Genomic DNA, 18,005 nt, shown 5'->3' with positions numbered 1-18,005 from the left:
ACAGGAAGCAGTAATACAGAATACATAATGATGATGATGACACGAGCCCGTAGCGCTCATGAACGGTCCCTCAAGTCAGCTCGAAAGCGCGGTCATAGATTTTATACAGCGTCGTGACACGTCGCAAGATTGTTCTGTTGGCACAGCCGTACCTTGTTGCGTGGAAAGCAGTGCATCAATATTGTTGTACGTGTTTTGCGGTTTTGGCGGAGGTAAGCATGTCACACTCTCGATCCATGTAGAAGGCGGCCATGTCGCTCAGGTCTTCAATCTGCAAAGCCACTTCAATGTTGTGACGACGTGCAGATGTAGATGCTGGTCTTCGTTCTCCAGCGTACGTGCGGAAGCTCCGGAAGTGATCTCTGCAAATGGCCTTGATGCTCGCATGGACCGCAATCTTCCAGCATTCATTTGAAAACGCCTGCAGTGGTGACGGTGGCTGCTGAACAGTCTATCTTGGCCACTTCCTGTCGACCCGCTTCAACTCACAACATAGCACAGCAATGTCTAGAGCTATGCTCCGGACGACGGCGATCACGTCCTCACCCAGAGCTTACAGGCGGAATGATGGCAACCTCATCGCCTGGCTGAATACTTAGTCCTTGTGAGCCCTTCGCTCCTTCTTCTTCAAGATCAACATAGTCCAGATTGACCGTCACCGCACTGCTCGACAGAACGTTCTCTTTGATTCCAGGATACTTCTCCTCCAGCTTGTTGAACAGCTCAGTCACAGGCATAGGCGCAGGTAGGAAGTCATGCTCTTTCCGAGTGTACGATGTTGAAGCAGCGAAGTAGAGAAGGGTGAAATGTGCGGCAGGTGCTTTTGGGCTGCTCATGTTGTGCTGTATACGAGTCAGTGACTGTGCACTCCTCTTTGTATACAGTCGATGGGTGAGGAATAGTGTTGTTCAGGAAGTTTTACCACCGAAGTGGTTCCACAGCTGCACGGTAAGGTGCTGTTCGGGTAATACATGCTATAAGACATCATGTGAAGGCAGGGAGGGAGGTGAATGCTTTGACATACCTGTATACCAATGCTGACCTGGTGATTTTGTGGTCGTGATACGGACGTTGAGCTCGGTTGAAAGAACATTGAAGGATTGCATGCTCCGCCGGCAGCTCCCGAATGTCGCGCGAAAAAGACACGCTAGTTGTAACCGCGGCACGTCTTCCAGCGTCATGAGGTGTTTTCTTATAGCAGGCACGAGGCACCACCAACATTCATTCACTTAACGGTACTGTCTGGTGCTTGTCTGGTCTAACACGTTCGAGGCTCTGACGCTCACTGGACCACAGCACAACTATGGCAACAATGCAGGCCACACCACGACCGCACACACTGACGCTCCGCTTCAAGCAGCAGCGCACGACCATCCTGCTTGAAGTAGAGCCGCTACAGAAGCTGTCCGAGATACGAGCCTTACTGCTCCACGCCATACAGCAGACTCATCAATCTGGCAACATCAATGGCCAAGACATACCACAAAACTCCGACCAGGTCAAGCTGGGCAAGGCCGTGGACCGCCACAATTTGAAGTTAGGCTTCACCTCCCTCGACAAAGAGCTGCCGGAGGAAGCACCAACCGGCAAAGGCAAAGGCAAGGTATCGGCTACCAACAAGTCCGCCACGAGCCAGCTGAAAGACTGTCCCCAAGGCGTTGGACTCAAGAGTGGGGATGTCGTTGCCTTCAAGTTCGCAGATCAGGATGAGGCCGCAATGGTCGATATGGAAGGCGAAATAGTGGAGAAATGGGACGTGTCGATACCCACCCTCGAGGAGGCATACGGCGACGAAGGTGGTGACGAGGGCGTTGGACTTGAAGAGGGTTGAAACACAAACGTGAAACGATCGGCCTACTAGGCCACCTCACCACGAGACGACAACAGCGACACAGTCCAAGGCAACCCAGGCACTACCTATTGCGCGGCCTATGTGCGGGATGACAGAACGACCACGGCCAGCAGATCACTCAGATGGGTACAAGCACAAAGCGTGCCGTTGATGGTGTCTGTCCTCGCACGCACGCTACCGTTCGTGGCAGTGACAGCGGCAGGGTGCAGAACTTAGCGCGTCATACTCGCAGTGTGGCACTCGACTAACGGATAGCTTCCAATGAGTCGGTGCTGTTGACAGCGGAAGCGAGGCATTCCCGACGTCACTTCAGCTACCCGCTCCTCAAGCATAATCCGACATCAATCAAGACATCCATCTCAGAGTCAGATCACTTTCGTTCCGAGCAGATCGTTCAGGACGACACCAAGCCTTGAACCGTGAACTCCTCTTGTAGCACCGTGAGCTGGCGCTACGAGTTTGCTCGGGATGTTTGCTACCATTTGGAAGAGTCTGACTGGTTAGCGACTTCATGACCGTTGGCTAGGCCTCGAAACATTGTCGGCCGTCGTTCTCGATCCGCATCAGGATGTCGGAAGATGCCTCTGTCCGCGCAACGTCCATACCGAGGTCAGCAGGCCTGGGAGGGTGGCTTCTCGAGCAACCGTAATCCGAATTACGTCGATATATGCTGTGCTTAAGAATCTTCAACCTCAAACAACCCACCTGCGAAAATGGCCAAGACAGGCGATCCATAGCGAGTATCGCGTCTTTACTTCGGTACGATGCGAGTGCAGAATCTCCCCTTCAACTGCAACGACCAGTAGACCCATGATCTGCCCGTCCTGTGGTACAATGACCACTGCACCCATGCTCTTGATCTCTGCAGGGTATGCCTTGTTGTCTCTCGGCAAATGCGCATACTATCCGCTCTGTCTCTCGGCGTGGTGCAGCCTCTAGACGACCACGAACGATTGATGTGGCGTAGAATAGAGCACATTATCCAATCATAACTTACCCGCGTCCTCCTGGCACCCATCTTGTCTCGCTGTCAGATGGTGGGCTGGATCTGGCCTGGCTTCCAGCATCAGCACATAGTTGGTCGTTCCTGGCCAGTAGTTCCGCGGACCTGGAGCACACTACTGTCCACGACCTGGTTGAACAATGCTTAAGCTCGCAGCATATTTGGTGCTTTCGTCGTCGTGCTACTTGACATCTGGAGCCAATCTACAAGGGACTATCACAGCAAAGAGAAGTAGTTTTCACGAGTCAATCGGCGTGATCAGAGATAAGTCTATGATCTGCGAAGCAGCGCTCTCATGGAACTCGACTCGCGTCTCTTACCGTCCCTCTGGACAGCTTCACGGTCTACATTCGTGCTGCAGCTTCGAGCACCTCTTTCTTGGATCGGCGACCTCAACTAGTACAGTAGCTGTGGCAAGCCACTGTCACGGATGCGGCTCGGGTGTTTGTATTCAGACTGCGCATTCCCTCCTTGTGGCATTGTCACTCTTTCACGAAACCTGGCACAACTCCGAGGACGCGCCCTATCACGCTATCTCCTTCACAACCAAACAGGATGGTTCGTATTGGCTTCTTTGAGCCATTCACAGCCTTTCTTGACATAGACTGCCAGCTGCATTGACCAATTGCCACGCTTGGTGCAACAAGCCATGTGGAGAGACGTTTTCACTATGCAAACAGTAGGTCCACAGGGGAGAGGCAGCAGTCGCTTTGTCGACGTTCTGCTGGCAGTCTCAGCACCATCAAAGCCTCAGGACAACGCGGCGACCAGCAGCAAGCGGTTGTCTTTGTACACGATCGACATATCAGCATTGCATCAAACCACTGCTAATGCTATCTCAACATCGGTTCAATCGTCCAGCGCAGCACCATCGGACGATACAGCTCAACACTGCACCCAACCATTCACCTCAAGCACATCGACTCTAGACCAAGCTCAGCAACAACAGAAAACATAAACCACACAACACAACCCCCATGCCCCTAACAACCTACCACTACACCTGCGGCCACACCCGCCACGTCCAAGGCCGCGAATGCTCCTGCATCTACGACCAGCTCCTACGCATCAACGAGCGCAGAACCTTCTACGATCCAGACATCCGCTACGTGCCCTTCAACTACAGCGGTAACTGCCGTCACAATCGCGACGTGATGCGGCCGCACGAGTGTCGAGATTGTCGGCACTACCGCGAAAGGGAACGTGCTGCGATCCGGGCGAGACTGCCGGATACGTCGCGACGATATGGATTGGCGGATCTGGCAGGGAGGAGTGATTTGGCGCCGTTCTTTTATGATTCGTATCGGAGTGGGCCGTGGTGGTATGGGCATGGGTATGGAGGTCGTGGACAAGGGTTTGGGAGTGGGAAGTGGAGGTGATGTGATGTGATGTGAAGGAAGTGCTTATGCCAGGCAAAGATGCAGGAAGGAGGGTCAACGTCAACAGCAGCATAGAAGTGACTCTATTTGTACATGTCTCAGCGCCCAGCCACTTCACAGAGCACAAGACCTATCTACCACAAATCCGTCATGGCCCCTTGACTAGCATCACCCACCAACCTCGCATACTTCGCCAACACACCCCTCGTCACCGGCGCCCTGGGCGGCTTCCACTCGTCCAGCCTCCTCTGCAACTCCTCTTCACTCACATCGAAATCGATCCTATTTTTATCCGCATCAATCGTAATAACATCCCCATCCCTCACCACAGCAATAGGCCCACCCACCGCCGCCTCAGGACTAATATGTCCCACGATGAAACCATGACTAGCACCAGAGTACCTCCCATCCGTAATGAGTGAGATGTTCTTGAGACCCGCGCCCATAATGGCTGCGGAAGCTTTGAGCTGTTCTGGCATGCCTGGTCCGCCTTTGGGGCCTTCGTAGCGTACGACGACGACGAGGTTTTCAGTACGGGGGATGAGACCTTTGTTAAGGGCGTCGTCGAGTTCGTGTTCTTTCTCGAAGACGCGGGCTTTGCCAACGAATTTCATACCTTCCTTACCTGTGATTTTCGCAACGGCACCGTTGGGGGCGAGGTTTCCGTAGAGGATTTCAAGGTGGCCGGTCGGTTTGATGGGGTTGTCGAGACTGCGGATCATGTCTTGACCCTGCTTGAGGGAAGGCCAGGATTCGACGTTTTCGGCGAGAGTCTTGCCTGTGATGGTGATGCAGGATCCGTCGAGAAGGCCTGCGGCGATGAGGAGTTTCTGAACTGATGGGATTCCGCCAATTTCGTAGAGGTCGACCATGAGGTACTTCCCACTTGGTGCAATATCTGCGATGAAGGGGATCTTGTCTGAGATGCGCTGGAAGTCGTCGAGGGTGAGTTCTACTTCTGCTGTGCCTGCCATCGCGAGAAGATGTAGGACACCGTTCGTAGAGCCGCCGAGAGCCATCATCATGACCATGGCGTTCTCAAATGCCTTCTTGGTCATGCAATCACGAGGCCTGATATTCTTCTCCATGCAAATTTTGATCGCTTCGGCGGCCTTTTTGCATTCTCGCATCTTTTCGGGAGATGAGGCAGGAGTCGAAGAGGAGCCGGGCAGAGAGAGACCCATTGTCTCTATCATGGTGGCCATGGTGTTGGCTGTGAACATGCCGCCGCAGGCTCCTTGCGTGGGGCACGAATGCTTTTCGAGATCTGTTAGAATTTCATCCTTCGTCGAGCTTGGATCGTGCGGGTTCTTAAGCGTATCGTAGATGTAGGCTCCATGTGCTTCTAGGACTGTAGCAATGTTTATGGGCTTTTGAAGGAGTGGCGAGAATCCAGGGTTGATCGATCCACCATAGATCATGATCGAAGGCCTGTTATGTCTAGCCATGCCCATCACGACACCGGGCATGTTCTTGTCGCACCCAGGGATCGCAATACACGCATCGTGAGCCTGCGCACAAGTCACAGTCTCCAAGCTGTCCGCAATGATCTCTCTTGTCTGTAACGAGAATCGCATGCCCTCACTTCCCATCGTGATGCCATCACTTATACCGACAGTGTTATATTGCCATGCCAGCATCTCTTGAGTTTCTATACATCGCTTCACTTCTTTGCCAATGTCGAGAAGATGTGTATTGCATGGGTTGCCTTCCCACCACACGCTTGCAACGCCGACTTGTGGGTAGTTCTTGAGGGCGTTCTCGTTCGGTACGCCGGCAGCGTAGAGCATTGCTTGGGCAGCTGGGAAGTCATGTTCGCGTGTGAGGGTCGACGAGTACTTGTTCAGTCCAGAGCCGGGTTGTGAGTGCTTGAAGTTCAGGTAGCGGGACTCTTCTTGCGGCGGCCGTGGCTGGAATTGCTTCTTGAGGTTGACTTTCTCCATTGTGATGATCTGCTATGACTACAGTACGCCGTCTGTGAACGAAAGTGATGTCAGTGCGAGTTGTCAATGCCAGTATAAGTGAGAGAACAAACGACAGCCAACAGAAATGGGATGACTGGCTAAGCGTCACGTCGTAGAGCTTCTCCAGACCCCGCAACGTGGTCGACGTGGGTTGCGGCTCAAAGCGCGCCGAACTTCGGTGCTGCAAGTGGGTCGGTATGGGTTGATGACCGCGTAGGGTGATCGTTGAGCCTGCTGGCGAAGGGAATGCTGCGGAGCAGTGTCAATCTCAGCGTGCCATCTCCGCCTGGCCATAAACAGAACTGGAATCATCGTCTGAGAGCTCCCCAGCGAAATAGTGATATCGTATTCATTTCTCGTGTCGGTGTTTTGGTACATACACCTTATTAAGAAGACAAGGCCAGAAGTGCCTACCGGGCGAAGGCCTCAGCAAGGCTAGAGGGTATCGTTAACGCTCAAGTGAAAGACACACTTCCCTACTTCGAAGTATTCTCCTGCCACTCCCCAGCACTGCTTCCAACGTTGTCGTCTGCGTCTGTGCCAGACTCCTCTGCCTTCTTCGCATTGTCCTTCGCAGGCGGCGGCGGAGCATTTGCATCGTCGTCGAAGTCGTCCTCGAATTGAGATGGGTCGACCATTGTAGCATCGCGGCTAGAGCTGTCCAGATGCTCTTGTAAAGTATCGTCCGCAGATACGCTGATGCCTCGTGCGCCCCAGCGACCACTGCCAGTGCGATTCGCGGATGGTCGGATCGTGCCATTTTCCTGCCCAGCCAATGCCGCGTCTTCATCAACAATGTCATCTTCGTCCTCGCTATTGCTGGCGTTTCCTCGTCTCCCGATGAAACGCTTGACGACAAAGCTCTTACTGAGATCGTCGCTGTCCACAACTCCGCCTCCTCGTAGCTTGACTCGCTGTCTTGACCAGTACACGTATGCGAAGTCGACGTAAAGTGCCGTCTGAATAAGACCAAAGACAACGCTCGTTGCGTCGAAGTAGTGCTCGCTGCTCGCCAGTCGGACGATCCAGTTCAGCAGATAGAACGCGCGATAGCTGCCGAGCGTGACCAGATAGAACGAATCGATGACGGTCGGGACCGAAGTCTGGCGCAGTAGCAGTAGCTGCGGAAGGACACATATGGACTCGAGAATGATGCTGAACGTCCAGAGGATCTACAACGTCACTGTCAGCCTTGCGATATCTCAACGATCACACTGTCAACTTTGCTCTTACCTCAATGAACTTGAACTGGCCCCAGCCCTCAAACAGGAAGCACACCACCGGACTCGCGACCAAACTTCCGCCCAGACTGTACATAGCCAGCTTCCATGCATACTCCTTTTCCCTCGTCCTCGCATACACCCTCATCATCAGGAACACGATATACGCGCTGCTCGAGATGTACAGAATCTTGAGTACGAAATTCCACCAGCTCCACCATGGCGGCACCCAAAAGAGATCGAGATATCGCGTTCCGAAGACCAAGATGTAGAGGAGCTGAGTCAAGAGGGAGACGCCCTCGGCGGACTTGTTGTTGTGGATGGCCCATATGAGGATGCACTTGGAGGCCGTGTGCGATATGTCGCCCTAGAGGTAGGTCAGCGTAAGCGTCTCATCAAGGCTTCTACACCCGGGTCTTCGAACAATTATGCGAAATATGTTCATGTTGAACGTTGACATGTTGTGACCATCGACAGATGGGTCATAACTTGTAGGTTGCTTGGTGATTGCTGAGAGGTGTTCGCAGGCAGCTGCCACGCGGTATCAGCGCCCGCGGGATTCGGCGGCAGGAACGACAGGGTCCATCGACAGGGGTTATGGAGTCTTTTGACGACATCGCACCTTCCCATCCTTCACTTCTACATCATTACTTGCATGTGACTGTGGTTTGCACTCCCAGCGTCCGTACCTGGACGCGGCTATAGGCAGATACGCCCGCATCACAGACCGAGGTCTGCCTCTTTGCATCGATCGACATCTTCGAGCTGCAGCACTACCAAGTCATGCGCTAGGCCTCCATCTCATGAACACGATACCTCGTACTGCGCAAGTGAAGCACACTCGAGGTGTCTAAGTAGCATATGGGTAGTCGCCGATGAGATCTAACGATGCATTTCCGAGCTCCATGCCCTGATATCTGCAGCCTGCCCCGAGCACACTAATGCAAAGACCCAAAACAGGCAAGCAGACAAGACTCTAATAACGACTTTTCCTATAGCCACCACTTGGACTTACATATGCGTCAACAACCTACGAGGTCCGCATCAAATGGCGCTGTAGTGCAGTGGCTAGCACGTCCGCCGTATGTGAGGTTGCTCGACGAGATGCAGGTTGTATGTCGAGGGTGACTGTTTATAGCGCCTTGGTGCGAGAGTTCTCCATGAGGGGCCCCTCCATTGCGAGCGGAAGACCTCTGTTCGAGTCAGAGCGGTACCAACGTCTTGTTTTTCGCAGACGGCGAGAACTTATGCTCACTAGAACGCATGCGCAAGGATCAGCGATATGCGTCGCAAGTGTGGAGCTAGTGAAGAGATTCGCTTCCAGTCATTATTACCTACCGCTAATGCTAGCTACTAATGCTCGATTTGCTACGGTATACTCTCGAAGTCCAGGCTACCATCATCCTTCCTGCTAAGCCGACAAGGCAGCATTGTCTTCATCACCATTGCCAGGATCCTCGATCGGCACTTCTGGAGCCGTAGGCGAAACAACCTCGCCATCATCGGCCGCTCCATCATCGTAGACCTTCTGCGCCGACCAATAGTTCACAGCCGCAACCTGCGCAACTGCATTGACCGACTTATGGAAGCAACCTCGCACTTCCTCGCCACCAGGTCTCCACGTCACTCCATCACAGTCAGGATCCTCATGGCAATCATTGATACACGCCTGTAGACTTGGCTGCTCCGTGACCGTCCCATTCATTTCCTCCACAAGCTCAGATCCGCAAGTAATGAGGTACTGATCCACCAATGCATCGGTATACACAGAATCCGTATAGAGCGTTCCGTTCGCCTCTGGACACGTCAAACCCTCGGGACCAGGAAGGCTGACTGCGGACCAAACACTCTCGTCAGCGGCGCGAAGGATGGCGGTGTTGGGTTTGAGGTAGCAGGCCCCTGCGTTCCGGCCTGATGCAGTCCAGGATACACCGGGACATTCGCCATCGAAGCGAGCATTGCAGTCATCGATGCAAGCCTGGAAATCTGGCTGGATGGTTCTGAGCTGTGGCTCAGGGTCGTAGAGGTCAGAGGAACAGTAGATGCCGAATTGCGTGCCGATGGTGTCTGTGTAGATTGTGCCGTTGGCTGGCGGGCAGGTGAGAATGGGTGGCAGCGGGGTTGGCGTGGCGATTGGCGAGAGAGTCGAGTCGCTCGATGATGAAGCGGAGATTAAGGTGGACGAGGTGGAGATATCTGTCGATATTGGGGATGTGATTGTCGTGAGAGACGACAAGCTGCTCGGATCTGTGGACAGACTTGATGAAGCGGTCGAAGAGGATGCTGACATGCTGGTATCCGTTGAGAAAGTGGGTAAAGTCGTCGACGTACTGGTTTCTGTTGAGAGCGACTCTGGAGAGCTTGCGGACGACGAGCTTGCCGCTGAACTGGTGATATCTGTTGACAGAGTGGATGAACTCGTCTCGAGAGATGAGGAGCCAGTAGCATCCGTCGGGAGGGCCGACGAAGAGCTCGTTGGTGAAGTCGCAGTATCTGCTGGGATGCTAGAAGCTGAACTGGTCAAATCACTAGTAGCCTCTGTCGAGAGCAACGACGAAGAGCCTGAGGATGATGAGCTTGATGCCAGACTCGTGGTAGCTGTTGAGGAGCTGGAAACCACACTTGACGATAAAGAAGTGGTTTCCGTTGAGAGAGACGACGAAGAGCTCGAGGATGACGAGCCTGTTCCCGAACTCGTGGTCTCTGTCGAAGAGCTGGAGGATGGACTCGCGAATGAGGAACTTGATGTCGAAGGACTAGACGTCGAGGTGCTGGTCGTGGTCGTCGTCACAATGGGAACACACAGCGAATAGTAATCATCTTGCTTTTGACAGTAGGCCGCGTCGCCACACCTCGTCTGACCATTCCATCCGATGCCTACAAACATAAGTATGTCAGCTATACTCAGGACAATACATGTTCAATCACTCACCACCGCACTGTCCATAGAGAGCCTGGACATCCAAAGGACTGCCATCATCGTAGACACATTGATAGTAGAGGTCGTTCTGGTACCGGCATCGGGACCCAGCCGCACATCTGGAAGCTCCAGTCCAATTCCGTCCACCACATTGGCCGTACAGAGTCGCAGCAGCTGCTGCGGAAGAAGTAGTCGTAGTAGTGGTTGTTGTTCGTCGCACTTGCTGTGGCTCTTGACGGCCTTTGCGTTGAGCGAGAGTGGTTGTTGTGAAAGCCAGGAGAGACAGTAGGGTCCTGGAACTCATGATTGATGCAGGACGTGTGCTTCGGTAAAATGACAGAGAGTCGACCTGCTAGGTAGCCTGCGCTTCTTGTACACGACGGCGAGGACGGATACTGACCTCCATATCGCGGGATAGACTGGTGGAAACTGTCCCGACATCATGCTACATGTCTGAACAACATGTAAGGAGGCCTCCACGGTCTCGAACGATGCGGTACCCTCCAACCAACTGAGCCGCAATGGAGGAATGCTAAGAAATTATGTCTAAGACACCACGTGCTGGATACCGACCCATTGTCATGCTTGGCAAGAATGGGCTCCAAGCAATCGGATGCAAGTCTGCTCAGATGTACATTCTATTGTTGTCAGCACTACGGAGTCATGTCCATCGTTAATTCTCTTCCAGTTTTCCGTGCCCCTTGCCCTCGCCGTTATCTTTACCCCCAGTGTTTTCCCCATGAATACTCCCAAACTTCGTGTTCGCCACACGTTTGACACGATCCTCCAACGAAAGAACATTCTGCTCCTCCTTCGCCTGTGGCTCCTCTCTAGCATTCTCCTGACGCTCCTTCGCTTGGTCATTCTGCTTCTCTTGCCGCTCTGGTTGTGCGGTCTTCTTGGTTCGGTACGCTGTGTCGTCCGTGTCCGTGTCGGACTCATACTGGGCAAAGTTGATAGGTCGCTTGTCCTCGCTGCGCTGCGAGCGCTCAGCGCGTGATCTGCCAGACGAGCGATCGCGTTGGTTGCGACCGAAAGAGCCTTCCGGGCGATCACTATCGTCCTGATCCCAGTATGAGTCTGGGCGAGGGGCTCCGCCTTCGGGTCTGGAACGTGGCAGTGGTTCATCGGTTGCCCACATGGAGGCCTCTAATCCCTGAAACTTCTTCTCTCTCTTAACATCAGCGCCAGATGATCCACTCCCTGTTCCCTTACTGCCAAAGGGTGGAGAGAGGGGGTACCCATTGTTCTTGCTTCTGGCTCCACTCTCCTGTCCGCCATAATAAAATGTAAGCCCATCAGGCCTGTTGCCAAACAAACTCTTGATGGACCACGACTTTAATGCTTCCCTGTCATATCGTTCAAAGACTTCTTGCTCACGGGAGAGGCGCTTACGAAAGTCCTCCATGGTTCTAGGCCTCTCACGGCCGAACTCATCGTACTTTCTGGCATCGTCGGCGGACCATTGTCCATGTGCGAAGGAATTCCAACGATCCACCTCTTCCGAGGTCAGATGGCTCAACCAAAGTTTCTTCCTGAGCTCAGCGTGATGGATCTCCCCAGCAGGGTAGTTTTCCCTGAAAGTTCCAACGTCTGATTCGTTCAGACCGTACCTTTTCAATAGAGCGTGGTACTCATCGACATCAGGCTCGCCACGTTCTCTGGAGCTACTAGGCGGTGAGCTTGGGTAGGAATGGCTGTTGTTCCCGAACAGACTAGTTCCAGTACTCGTAGTAGGCCTAAAACCGAACAAAGGATCACCCCTAGTCCCCTGACTGTGACGAGATGCTTCGCCAAACAAACCTCCGCCCCCAGCTCCATTGCCAGAGCCGAAGGTGCGCCCGGAGTTGGAATTACCATAGAGGCCTCCCGTAGCATGGCCATGAGACGGCCGGAAGGGACCACCGAACAGACGTTCATCGCCAGATTCCTGATGGGCTTGGTTCGAGTTCCCAAACAGCCCGCCACCAAAGTCTCCGCCAGTAGCAGTAGCCTTGCTGCCATTCCCGAATAGGTGACCGGCACTACTGGCTGGACGAGGAGACCCATTCGAGTTTCCGAACAAGCGGCCGGCACTGGAACGAGCTTGACCGAACAGCCCTTCTCCTCCGAACCCGTGACCGCTGTTGTTGTCATTGCCAAAGAGACCACTGCCGCTTTGCGCGGAGCTGTTCCCAAAAAGGCCACTAGGAGCCTGCTGAGATTGGTTCGAGTTTCCGAAGAGACCACCACCTCTAGCAGCCTGGTAAGACCGAGGGGCGCTGCCGAAGCCACCACTAGGAGGCTGATAAGACTTGGATTCGCCAAAGTCATTACCAACAGAAGCCTGGTAAGACCGAGGGGCGCTACCAAAGCCACCACTAGGAGGCTGGTGAGAGTTGGAGTTGCCGAAGCCACTAGAAGCCTGGTAAGGCTCATAGCGGCCGCTGCCAAAACCACCACTAGGAGGCTCATAAGACTTGGAGTTGCCGAAGCCAAAGCCACCAGAAGCCTGGTACGCCTGATTCGAGTTCCCAAAGAGCCCACCACTTCCAGAAGCCTGGTGCATTCGGGTCTCGTTCCCAAACAAAGCACCACCACTAAATCTCGACTGGGCCCGATGATTAGGACCGCCAAAGCCTCCACCACCACTCGAATTGCGAGTTACCGTCACATCGTCGAGAGAGCTCCTCATACGCGCAAGGACAGTCTCGAGACTAGCGATTTCGTGGCACCGCGCCTCGTATTCTTCTTTACTGATGTTATGCGCCATGGCTGTTGTTTCGATGGTGGATTTCAAGCTCGTTTCATGTGGCGAGAGCGATGGCTGGCTGGGATGGATGTTGATGTTATGCAGCTGTTGTGTTCCTTTGTGTGATGGATGTGGAGTATAGGCGAGTCGTCATCTTTTGTAGGCGCCGGAAAGGGATGACCGCGAACAGATGAGTCTTTGTCCTCGGAGAACTGATCGGGCTGCCATGGCTGAGTTCATTGGCAAGGCGCCTATGGGTCAAGAAGAGTTCTTTCTGTGTCCTATATACTGTCGTAGTGGAATCCATGAACTTCAATCCTCGCCAGCTACTCGATCGTAAAGACGCCACTCGTGCCCTCAAATGGCGTAATGCCACCTCCCAAAGACTTGTAGTCGCCATAATATCGTAGCCTGTACCTCCCCTTCAAGGGACTGTCTCTAACCAACAGGTCAGTATGTACTCCGCTGGAGTCCTCCGAGTCATCCCCTCTCCAAGCACCAGTCTCCCACTTCGTTTCCCATGATATCGTGACCTCACTCGTACCAAGCGTAGTCGAGGTTCGTTTCCATTCATACACAAGACTCCAGTCTTCATCGCTACAGACCTGCTCCCAGCTAGCGGAATCTTCGTTCTCCTTTTCCACGGCTGCGAATGTCTTTCCTAAGCGGAAGTCATTGCGCGGATTGGCGCCGATAAACCTCGCCGAAATAGTGTCCCCAGCATGGTAAGGTACTTCATCAACATTTGTGATGACATCACCGAAGTTCTTGAAGAAGCCTGCTCGATCGACAACAACAGGCGTGATGAAGCTCAGACTCTTGTTCGTGTGAATAGGTGGATTTGGTCCAGTCGGAAAATGTGGCCAGTCCTTACTTGACGTGCTGAGGCGTGGAAGGTATTTCAGGGTCAAATTGATGTACGCATCCAGCGTCCACGGGCCGTATAGAGTTGAAGCTCCCTCGTAGCGTTGGACTGAGTACTCCTCTGGCGTGGTGATGTAGTGCGTATATGTGTTGGCTGGTCCGCCCAGGACTACGATGGGTTTGCTACCGCCGGCATCAACATCGTCAAATGTGGACACAGCTGATGCACCCACTGCCTCTCGCCACCTTCGGCCTGCCATGGTGGTTGCTTCGCCTGGAGATACAATGATGAACATCTGACCAACACGCAAAACTTGCAGGTCGACAATGTTTGGCGTCCAGTCATAGGGTGTGCTGCTTTCACCAACGTCCAGCAAGATCGGCTTCTCACGATGGCAAGCCTTTTGGGTGTCATTGGCTTTAGCGATTCTGTTCCCCACCAGCTTCCATAGAGGATTGGCATGAGGATCGCCAGGCTGTCCTTGCTTGAAATCAAAGGCGCCAGGACCATCAGAGGTACCTGCAGCGAATGAGAAACCCATTGCTGCTGGACAGGTGCTGACGTGGGTGCCGTTAGGCAGCGAGAAGTGGTGATTGCTCATGTCGACGAATTGATGGAAGCTTCTCACAACCTTGCCGCGAACTGGCGTAAAGGCAGCCTGATCGTCAAACAGCTTCCTTGCGCCTTCGAACTGTCGACTGCCAATCTCATAATTCGATGCTGTGCCGGCGTCATTGCGTCCAAAGAACGGACCGCGAGCATGACATGGCTGAGTCTTGTTACCGCATAGACTGGTCTTGAAGTCACACCCCTCGCCAGCTTGCTCCCCAGACTCGCAAAAAGCACCAAGCACATTGGGTGAAGTATCGCCTACATTGGCTTGGCTGAAGCCTGCGACGAACGAGGATTCGCCCGTGGACTTCTCGAACAGCACAGCGGCCACGCCCTTGTTGTCACCAGTGACCAAGGTGTTGTTGCCGTGCATACTCGTCCCGTGAACTGCAAACCATGTAAGGACACCGATGTCCTCTTCGCCAGATGATCCAGTGCGTGTGAAGCGCAATGCCGTCAGTGTCTTGTCGACATCGTGCTCGTATCTGCTTCGCTCATCAGACGGATTCTGAAGATATGCCCAAGGACTTCTGTTGATATTGGCATCCAGTATGTCGATGTTGCCAACGCTCAAGTGGCCAGGCGCTCGTCGTTCGTGAGCCTGCCGTATCGAGGCAACAGCTCCATCCACAACGGCTTGATAAGACGGCTTATTGAATCCCTTGCTCGTGATTTGCGGCAGCAGATAGTTCAACCATGCACCTGGACCACTATGCGAGTGCGTGCCAGTTACAGCAACATTGTGCTGCCCATACAGGGCATACTCGTCGCCCATTTGACTGAGGGCCTCAAGAATGCCGTGCCGTACCGCAGTATCTCCAGACTGGGTGTCGAGGACAAGATACACGAAGCGATCCTTTGCTTCTTCAATGTCTCCCACGATGAATGCGCGTGAGTACAGTCGCTGCCTCAAGCCGGTTCCTAATTGTGCCGGGTCGGCATAGCCCATGAAGTTGATCTCAGCCACAGGCCCAGTGATATCGCCCTTGCCAACACCCAGAAGATACTCATCGCCATGCTTTCGGTCCTGCCAGAAAGAAGTTGCATATTTCCACGACTCTGTGTTCCAGATATAGGCCACATCCGGTCCGAGGTCGAGCTTGTTAAGGATGTTCAAGGTGCATAGTGCTAGAAAGCAGAGAGCACCTGCGACGATGATAGGCAATGGAGAGCGAGCCATGGTGGTAAAGAAGATAGGTCAAGTTAAGTGCAGTTGTTTTGTACGAACATGGCTCGTTGGTCGTTGTTGCCCGTTAGTCGGTTGGTGGCTGGCCAGCCAGCAGCACGTGTTCAACAATGTATGGGAGGGTGTACTGTCCTATCGGTGAAGGCGAGCGACGGGTTGGTAGAAATCGCGTGCAAGGTTCAGTACATTGTGAATGATGGCCGTCATGTGTTGGTGCTGAGATCTGCGCAGCGGGTGTTTATCGGGGCACACTCCGCTCTGTCACCTCCATTGCAGGTCACTTCTCAAACTGCTGGAGCCGGCATGGGAAGCAAGACAGACAGCAAAGATGCCGCTCATGCAGAGCGCAGCAGATGCGCTACCATACATCGATGCACAGCCGTCACCAGGAGCCATCGCCGCTGCCAATGCTTTGGTTCAGGGCGAGATCGACCCCGACAGCGCATCGCAACTGCACCCAGCAATTCCAGCGCAGCGCGAGTCAAAGTTCTCGGAAGTCATAGAGGCAGAGCACGCGCGCATTGCCGGTGGTAAGCCAAAGGAAGGCGGCCTCGATCTCTCACGCTACGAACTCCTCGACCCACCTACCAAAGGCGACACCGAAGCCTGGAAGACAACTCTGCAGAAGGCATACGTGAGTGCCGAGTACCTTCGCAGCAGGGACGTCAACCTGGGTCTGCTGGAGACTTACGGCAAGAACGCGTGGCTTATCGGCAATAGTCAGCTGGAGGACGAGTTGAGGGCATTGGAGAAGGAGTTGGCGCAGGCGAAGCTGGACTTGGAGGAGGTTGAGCAAGCCAGGCGGGCTGAACAAGGGAACATAGCAGGCGAGATGCAGGGCTTGGAAGAGGGATGGCGTACTGGCGTGGGCAGGATGATCGAAACCCAGGCAGCGGCAGAGCGCCTGAGGCAAGAGATTTTGGAGAGGAAGCGAATGGCTGCGGCCTGAAGCATGTTTGGAAGGAAACACGCTGCCAATGAGACATGACGGTAAAGAGCCACCTGGTCAGACTGAGTTCTGGTTCGGAGACTGCACATAGTCTCTGCATGTTGGCTCGTTACTACATCGCACCTCTACCGACATACAAGCAGATCAAGTTTTCGACCACGACAGCACTTCGACTCAGCTTGCAAGGATCGCGATGCGCGCCCTATTGGCATCAAGCAGCTGGTGCAAGGCCTCGACTGGACACACGGATTTCACACGATGCTTCAGCGACAGTCGTGTAGCTAGATGGCGCAGGAAAATCAAGGCTTTCGTCAAGAGGATCATCAATCGTACCAGGCAACCTTCGCTGGAAGACGGTCTCCCGCCTACAAGCGAACATGCGCCGTCATGTGACACACTTCCTCCTCTAGAACCCGAACCGTGTCGCAGGGACAACGCCCCCACTCTGCTCACTCTTCCACAAGAACTACGTGACATGATCTATGAACACAGCTTTCAGGTCACCATCGCCACCGCTACCCTGAACGGTACTCCAAAGCAGTATAGAATGCTACCTCCTCATCTTTCTGAGGTCTGTCAGCAGATTCGCCGCGAAACCAAGAATGTCCAGCGTGGGAATCACAAGGACTACTGGCAGTCCCCTGATCGCACCCGAAAGTTCTGGGAGACTCCTCAAATCATGCATACACACTGGGAGTCCTCCATCCACTGGACCACTGTTCATGACACGCCGTCCAGCCGACAACACAAGCGGGTCCTATTCGATGTTGAAATGTGGTCAAAAAACATGTGCAGAGTGCAGGTCTACTCCCAAAGCTCGGACTTGGCATCTCATCAGTGGAACCATCTAGCGAGAATCACCTTTGGCAATTACATGTTTAGTGTAGTGACTGATTACTCCAAGGATGACAGTTTGATCGAGACATATATGCAACTCGCACAGGACGCACTATCGTCAATGCGACACGTTGTACCCCATTGCATGAGCGCTGAAGCTCTAGATCGCAACATGAAGCTTGGCGTCTTACGCATCGTCCGCCAGGTCTTTCAGGAGGCGCCGAGTACTCTTGGAGTGACAACTTATGGCTCTAGAGACCTGACCCGAAGACATTTCATTGCCCAGAAGTTCGATTTGACGGAATTGCAACACGACACTGATGTGTGGGTCGCTTTCCACCGGAATCGCCTCCATTGGCATTCGATGTCTGGATGAAGATGCATAGGGAATGCGATTGAAGTTCAAACGGGACTTCAAGGTCGATCATCTGCCGAGTCACAATGGGTCGTTCACTGGCTTCCGTCCAGCGCACCTGCACATGGACCC

At 53.6% G+C, this 18,005-nt stretch overlaps 11 protein-coding genes across 11 annotated transcripts; 5 read left to right on the top strand and 6 right to left on the bottom strand.

Annotated features, from left to right (window-relative positions):
• Positions 1-542: 542 nt before the first annotated feature.
• Positions 543-1,093, bottom strand: CLAFUR5_11945 (Molybdopterin synthase sulfur carrier subunit; the record flags this gene model as incomplete). Its single annotated transcript, XM_047911093.1, has 2 exons — positions 543-842; positions 1,025-1,093. 2 exons carry the CDS (start codon positions 1,091-1,093, stop codon positions 543-545), a joined length of 369 nt encoding a protein of 122 aa, XP_047767610.1.
• A 210-nt stretch (positions 1,094-1,303) lies between these two features.
• On the top strand, positions 1,304-1,831 carry CLAFUR5_11944 (uncharacterized protein; the record flags this gene model as incomplete). Its single annotated transcript, XM_047911092.1, has 1 exon — positions 1,304-1,831. The coding sequence occupies one exon, from the start codon at positions 1,304-1,306 to the stop codon at positions 1,829-1,831; it is 528 nt and encodes a 175-aa protein (XP_047767611.1).
• Positions 1,832-3,832: 2,001 nt separating this feature from the next.
• Positions 3,833-4,234, top strand: CLAFUR5_11943 (uncharacterized protein; the record flags this gene model as incomplete). The annotated part of the gene is made up of 1 exon (XM_047911091.1): positions 3,833-4,234. The coding sequence occupies one exon, from the start codon at positions 3,833-3,835 to the stop codon at positions 4,232-4,234; it is 402 nt and encodes a 133-aa protein (XP_047767608.1).
• A 134-nt stretch (positions 4,235-4,368) lies between these two features.
• CLAFUR5_11942 (Putative dihydroxy-acid dehydratase, mitochondrial) lies at positions 4,369-6,177 on the bottom strand (the record flags this gene model as incomplete). The annotated part of the gene is made up of 1 exon (XM_047911090.1): positions 4,369-6,177. The coding sequence occupies one exon, from the start codon at positions 6,175-6,177 to the stop codon at positions 4,369-4,371; it is 1,809 nt and encodes a 602-aa protein (XP_047767609.1).
• Positions 6,178-6,674: 497 nt separating this feature from the next.
• Positions 6,675-7,878, bottom strand: CLAFUR5_11941 (ER lumen protein-retaining receptor; the record flags this gene model as incomplete). The annotated part of the gene is made up of 3 exons (XM_047911089.1): positions 6,675-7,370; positions 7,432-7,785; positions 7,843-7,878. 3 exons carry the CDS (start codon positions 7,876-7,878, stop codon positions 6,675-6,677), a joined length of 1,086 nt encoding a protein of 361 aa, XP_047767606.1.
• Positions 7,879-8,829: 951 nt separating this feature from the next.
• Positions 8,830-9,365, bottom strand: CLAFUR5_20194 (uncharacterized protein; the record flags this gene model as incomplete). The annotated part of the gene is made up of 2 exons (XM_059463031.1): positions 8,830-9,215; positions 9,260-9,365. 2 exons carry the CDS (start codon positions 9,363-9,365, stop codon positions 8,830-8,832), a joined length of 492 nt encoding a protein of 163 aa, XP_059319125.1.
• Positions 9,366-9,523: 158 nt separating this feature from the next.
• On the top strand, positions 9,524-10,231 carry CLAFUR5_11940 (uncharacterized protein; the record flags this gene model as incomplete). The annotated part of the gene is made up of 1 exon (XM_047911088.1): positions 9,524-10,231. One exon carries the CDS (start codon positions 9,524-9,526, stop codon positions 10,229-10,231), a length of 708 nt encoding a protein of 235 aa, XP_047767607.1.
• A 780-nt stretch (positions 10,232-11,011) lies between these two features.
• On the bottom strand, positions 11,012-13,090 carry CLAFUR5_11939 (Nucleoporin NUP49; the record flags this gene model as incomplete). Its single annotated transcript, XM_047911087.1, has 1 exon — positions 11,012-13,090. One exon carries the CDS (start codon positions 13,088-13,090, stop codon positions 11,012-11,014), a length of 2,079 nt encoding a protein of 692 aa, XP_047767165.1.
• A 305-nt stretch (positions 13,091-13,395) lies between these two features.
• Positions 13,396-15,726, bottom strand: CLAFUR5_11938 (Neutral ceramidase 2; the record flags this gene model as incomplete). Its single annotated transcript, XM_047911086.1, has 1 exon — positions 13,396-15,726. The coding sequence occupies one exon, from the start codon at positions 15,724-15,726 to the stop codon at positions 13,396-13,398; it is 2,331 nt and encodes a 776-aa protein (XP_047767164.1).
• A 334-nt stretch (positions 15,727-16,060) lies between these two features.
• CLAFUR5_11937 (Pre-mRNA-splicing factor SPF27) lies at positions 16,061-16,681 on the top strand (the record flags this gene model as incomplete). The annotated part of the gene is made up of 1 exon (XM_047911085.1): positions 16,061-16,681. The coding sequence occupies one exon, from the start codon at positions 16,061-16,063 to the stop codon at positions 16,679-16,681; it is 621 nt and encodes a 206-aa protein (XP_047767159.1).
• Positions 16,682-16,874: 193 nt separating this feature from the next.
• On the top strand, positions 16,875-17,894 carry CLAFUR5_11936 (uncharacterized protein; the record flags this gene model as incomplete). Its single annotated transcript, XM_047911084.1, has 1 exon — positions 16,875-17,894. One exon carries the CDS (start codon positions 16,875-16,877, stop codon positions 17,892-17,894), a length of 1,020 nt encoding a protein of 339 aa, XP_047767158.1.
• Between the last annotated feature and the right edge of the window lie 111 nt (positions 17,895-18,005).

Source organism: Fulvia fulva, chromosome 10, assembly GCF_020509005.1.
Source record: "Fulvia fulva chromosome 10, complete sequence".
NCBI classification, from domain to species: domain Eukaryota; kingdom Fungi; phylum Ascomycota; class Dothideomycetes; order Mycosphaerellales; family Mycosphaerellaceae; genus Fulvia; species Fulvia fulva.
Note: the sequence above shows the minus strand (reverse complement) of the source record. Positions and strands in the feature narration are given on the sequence as shown.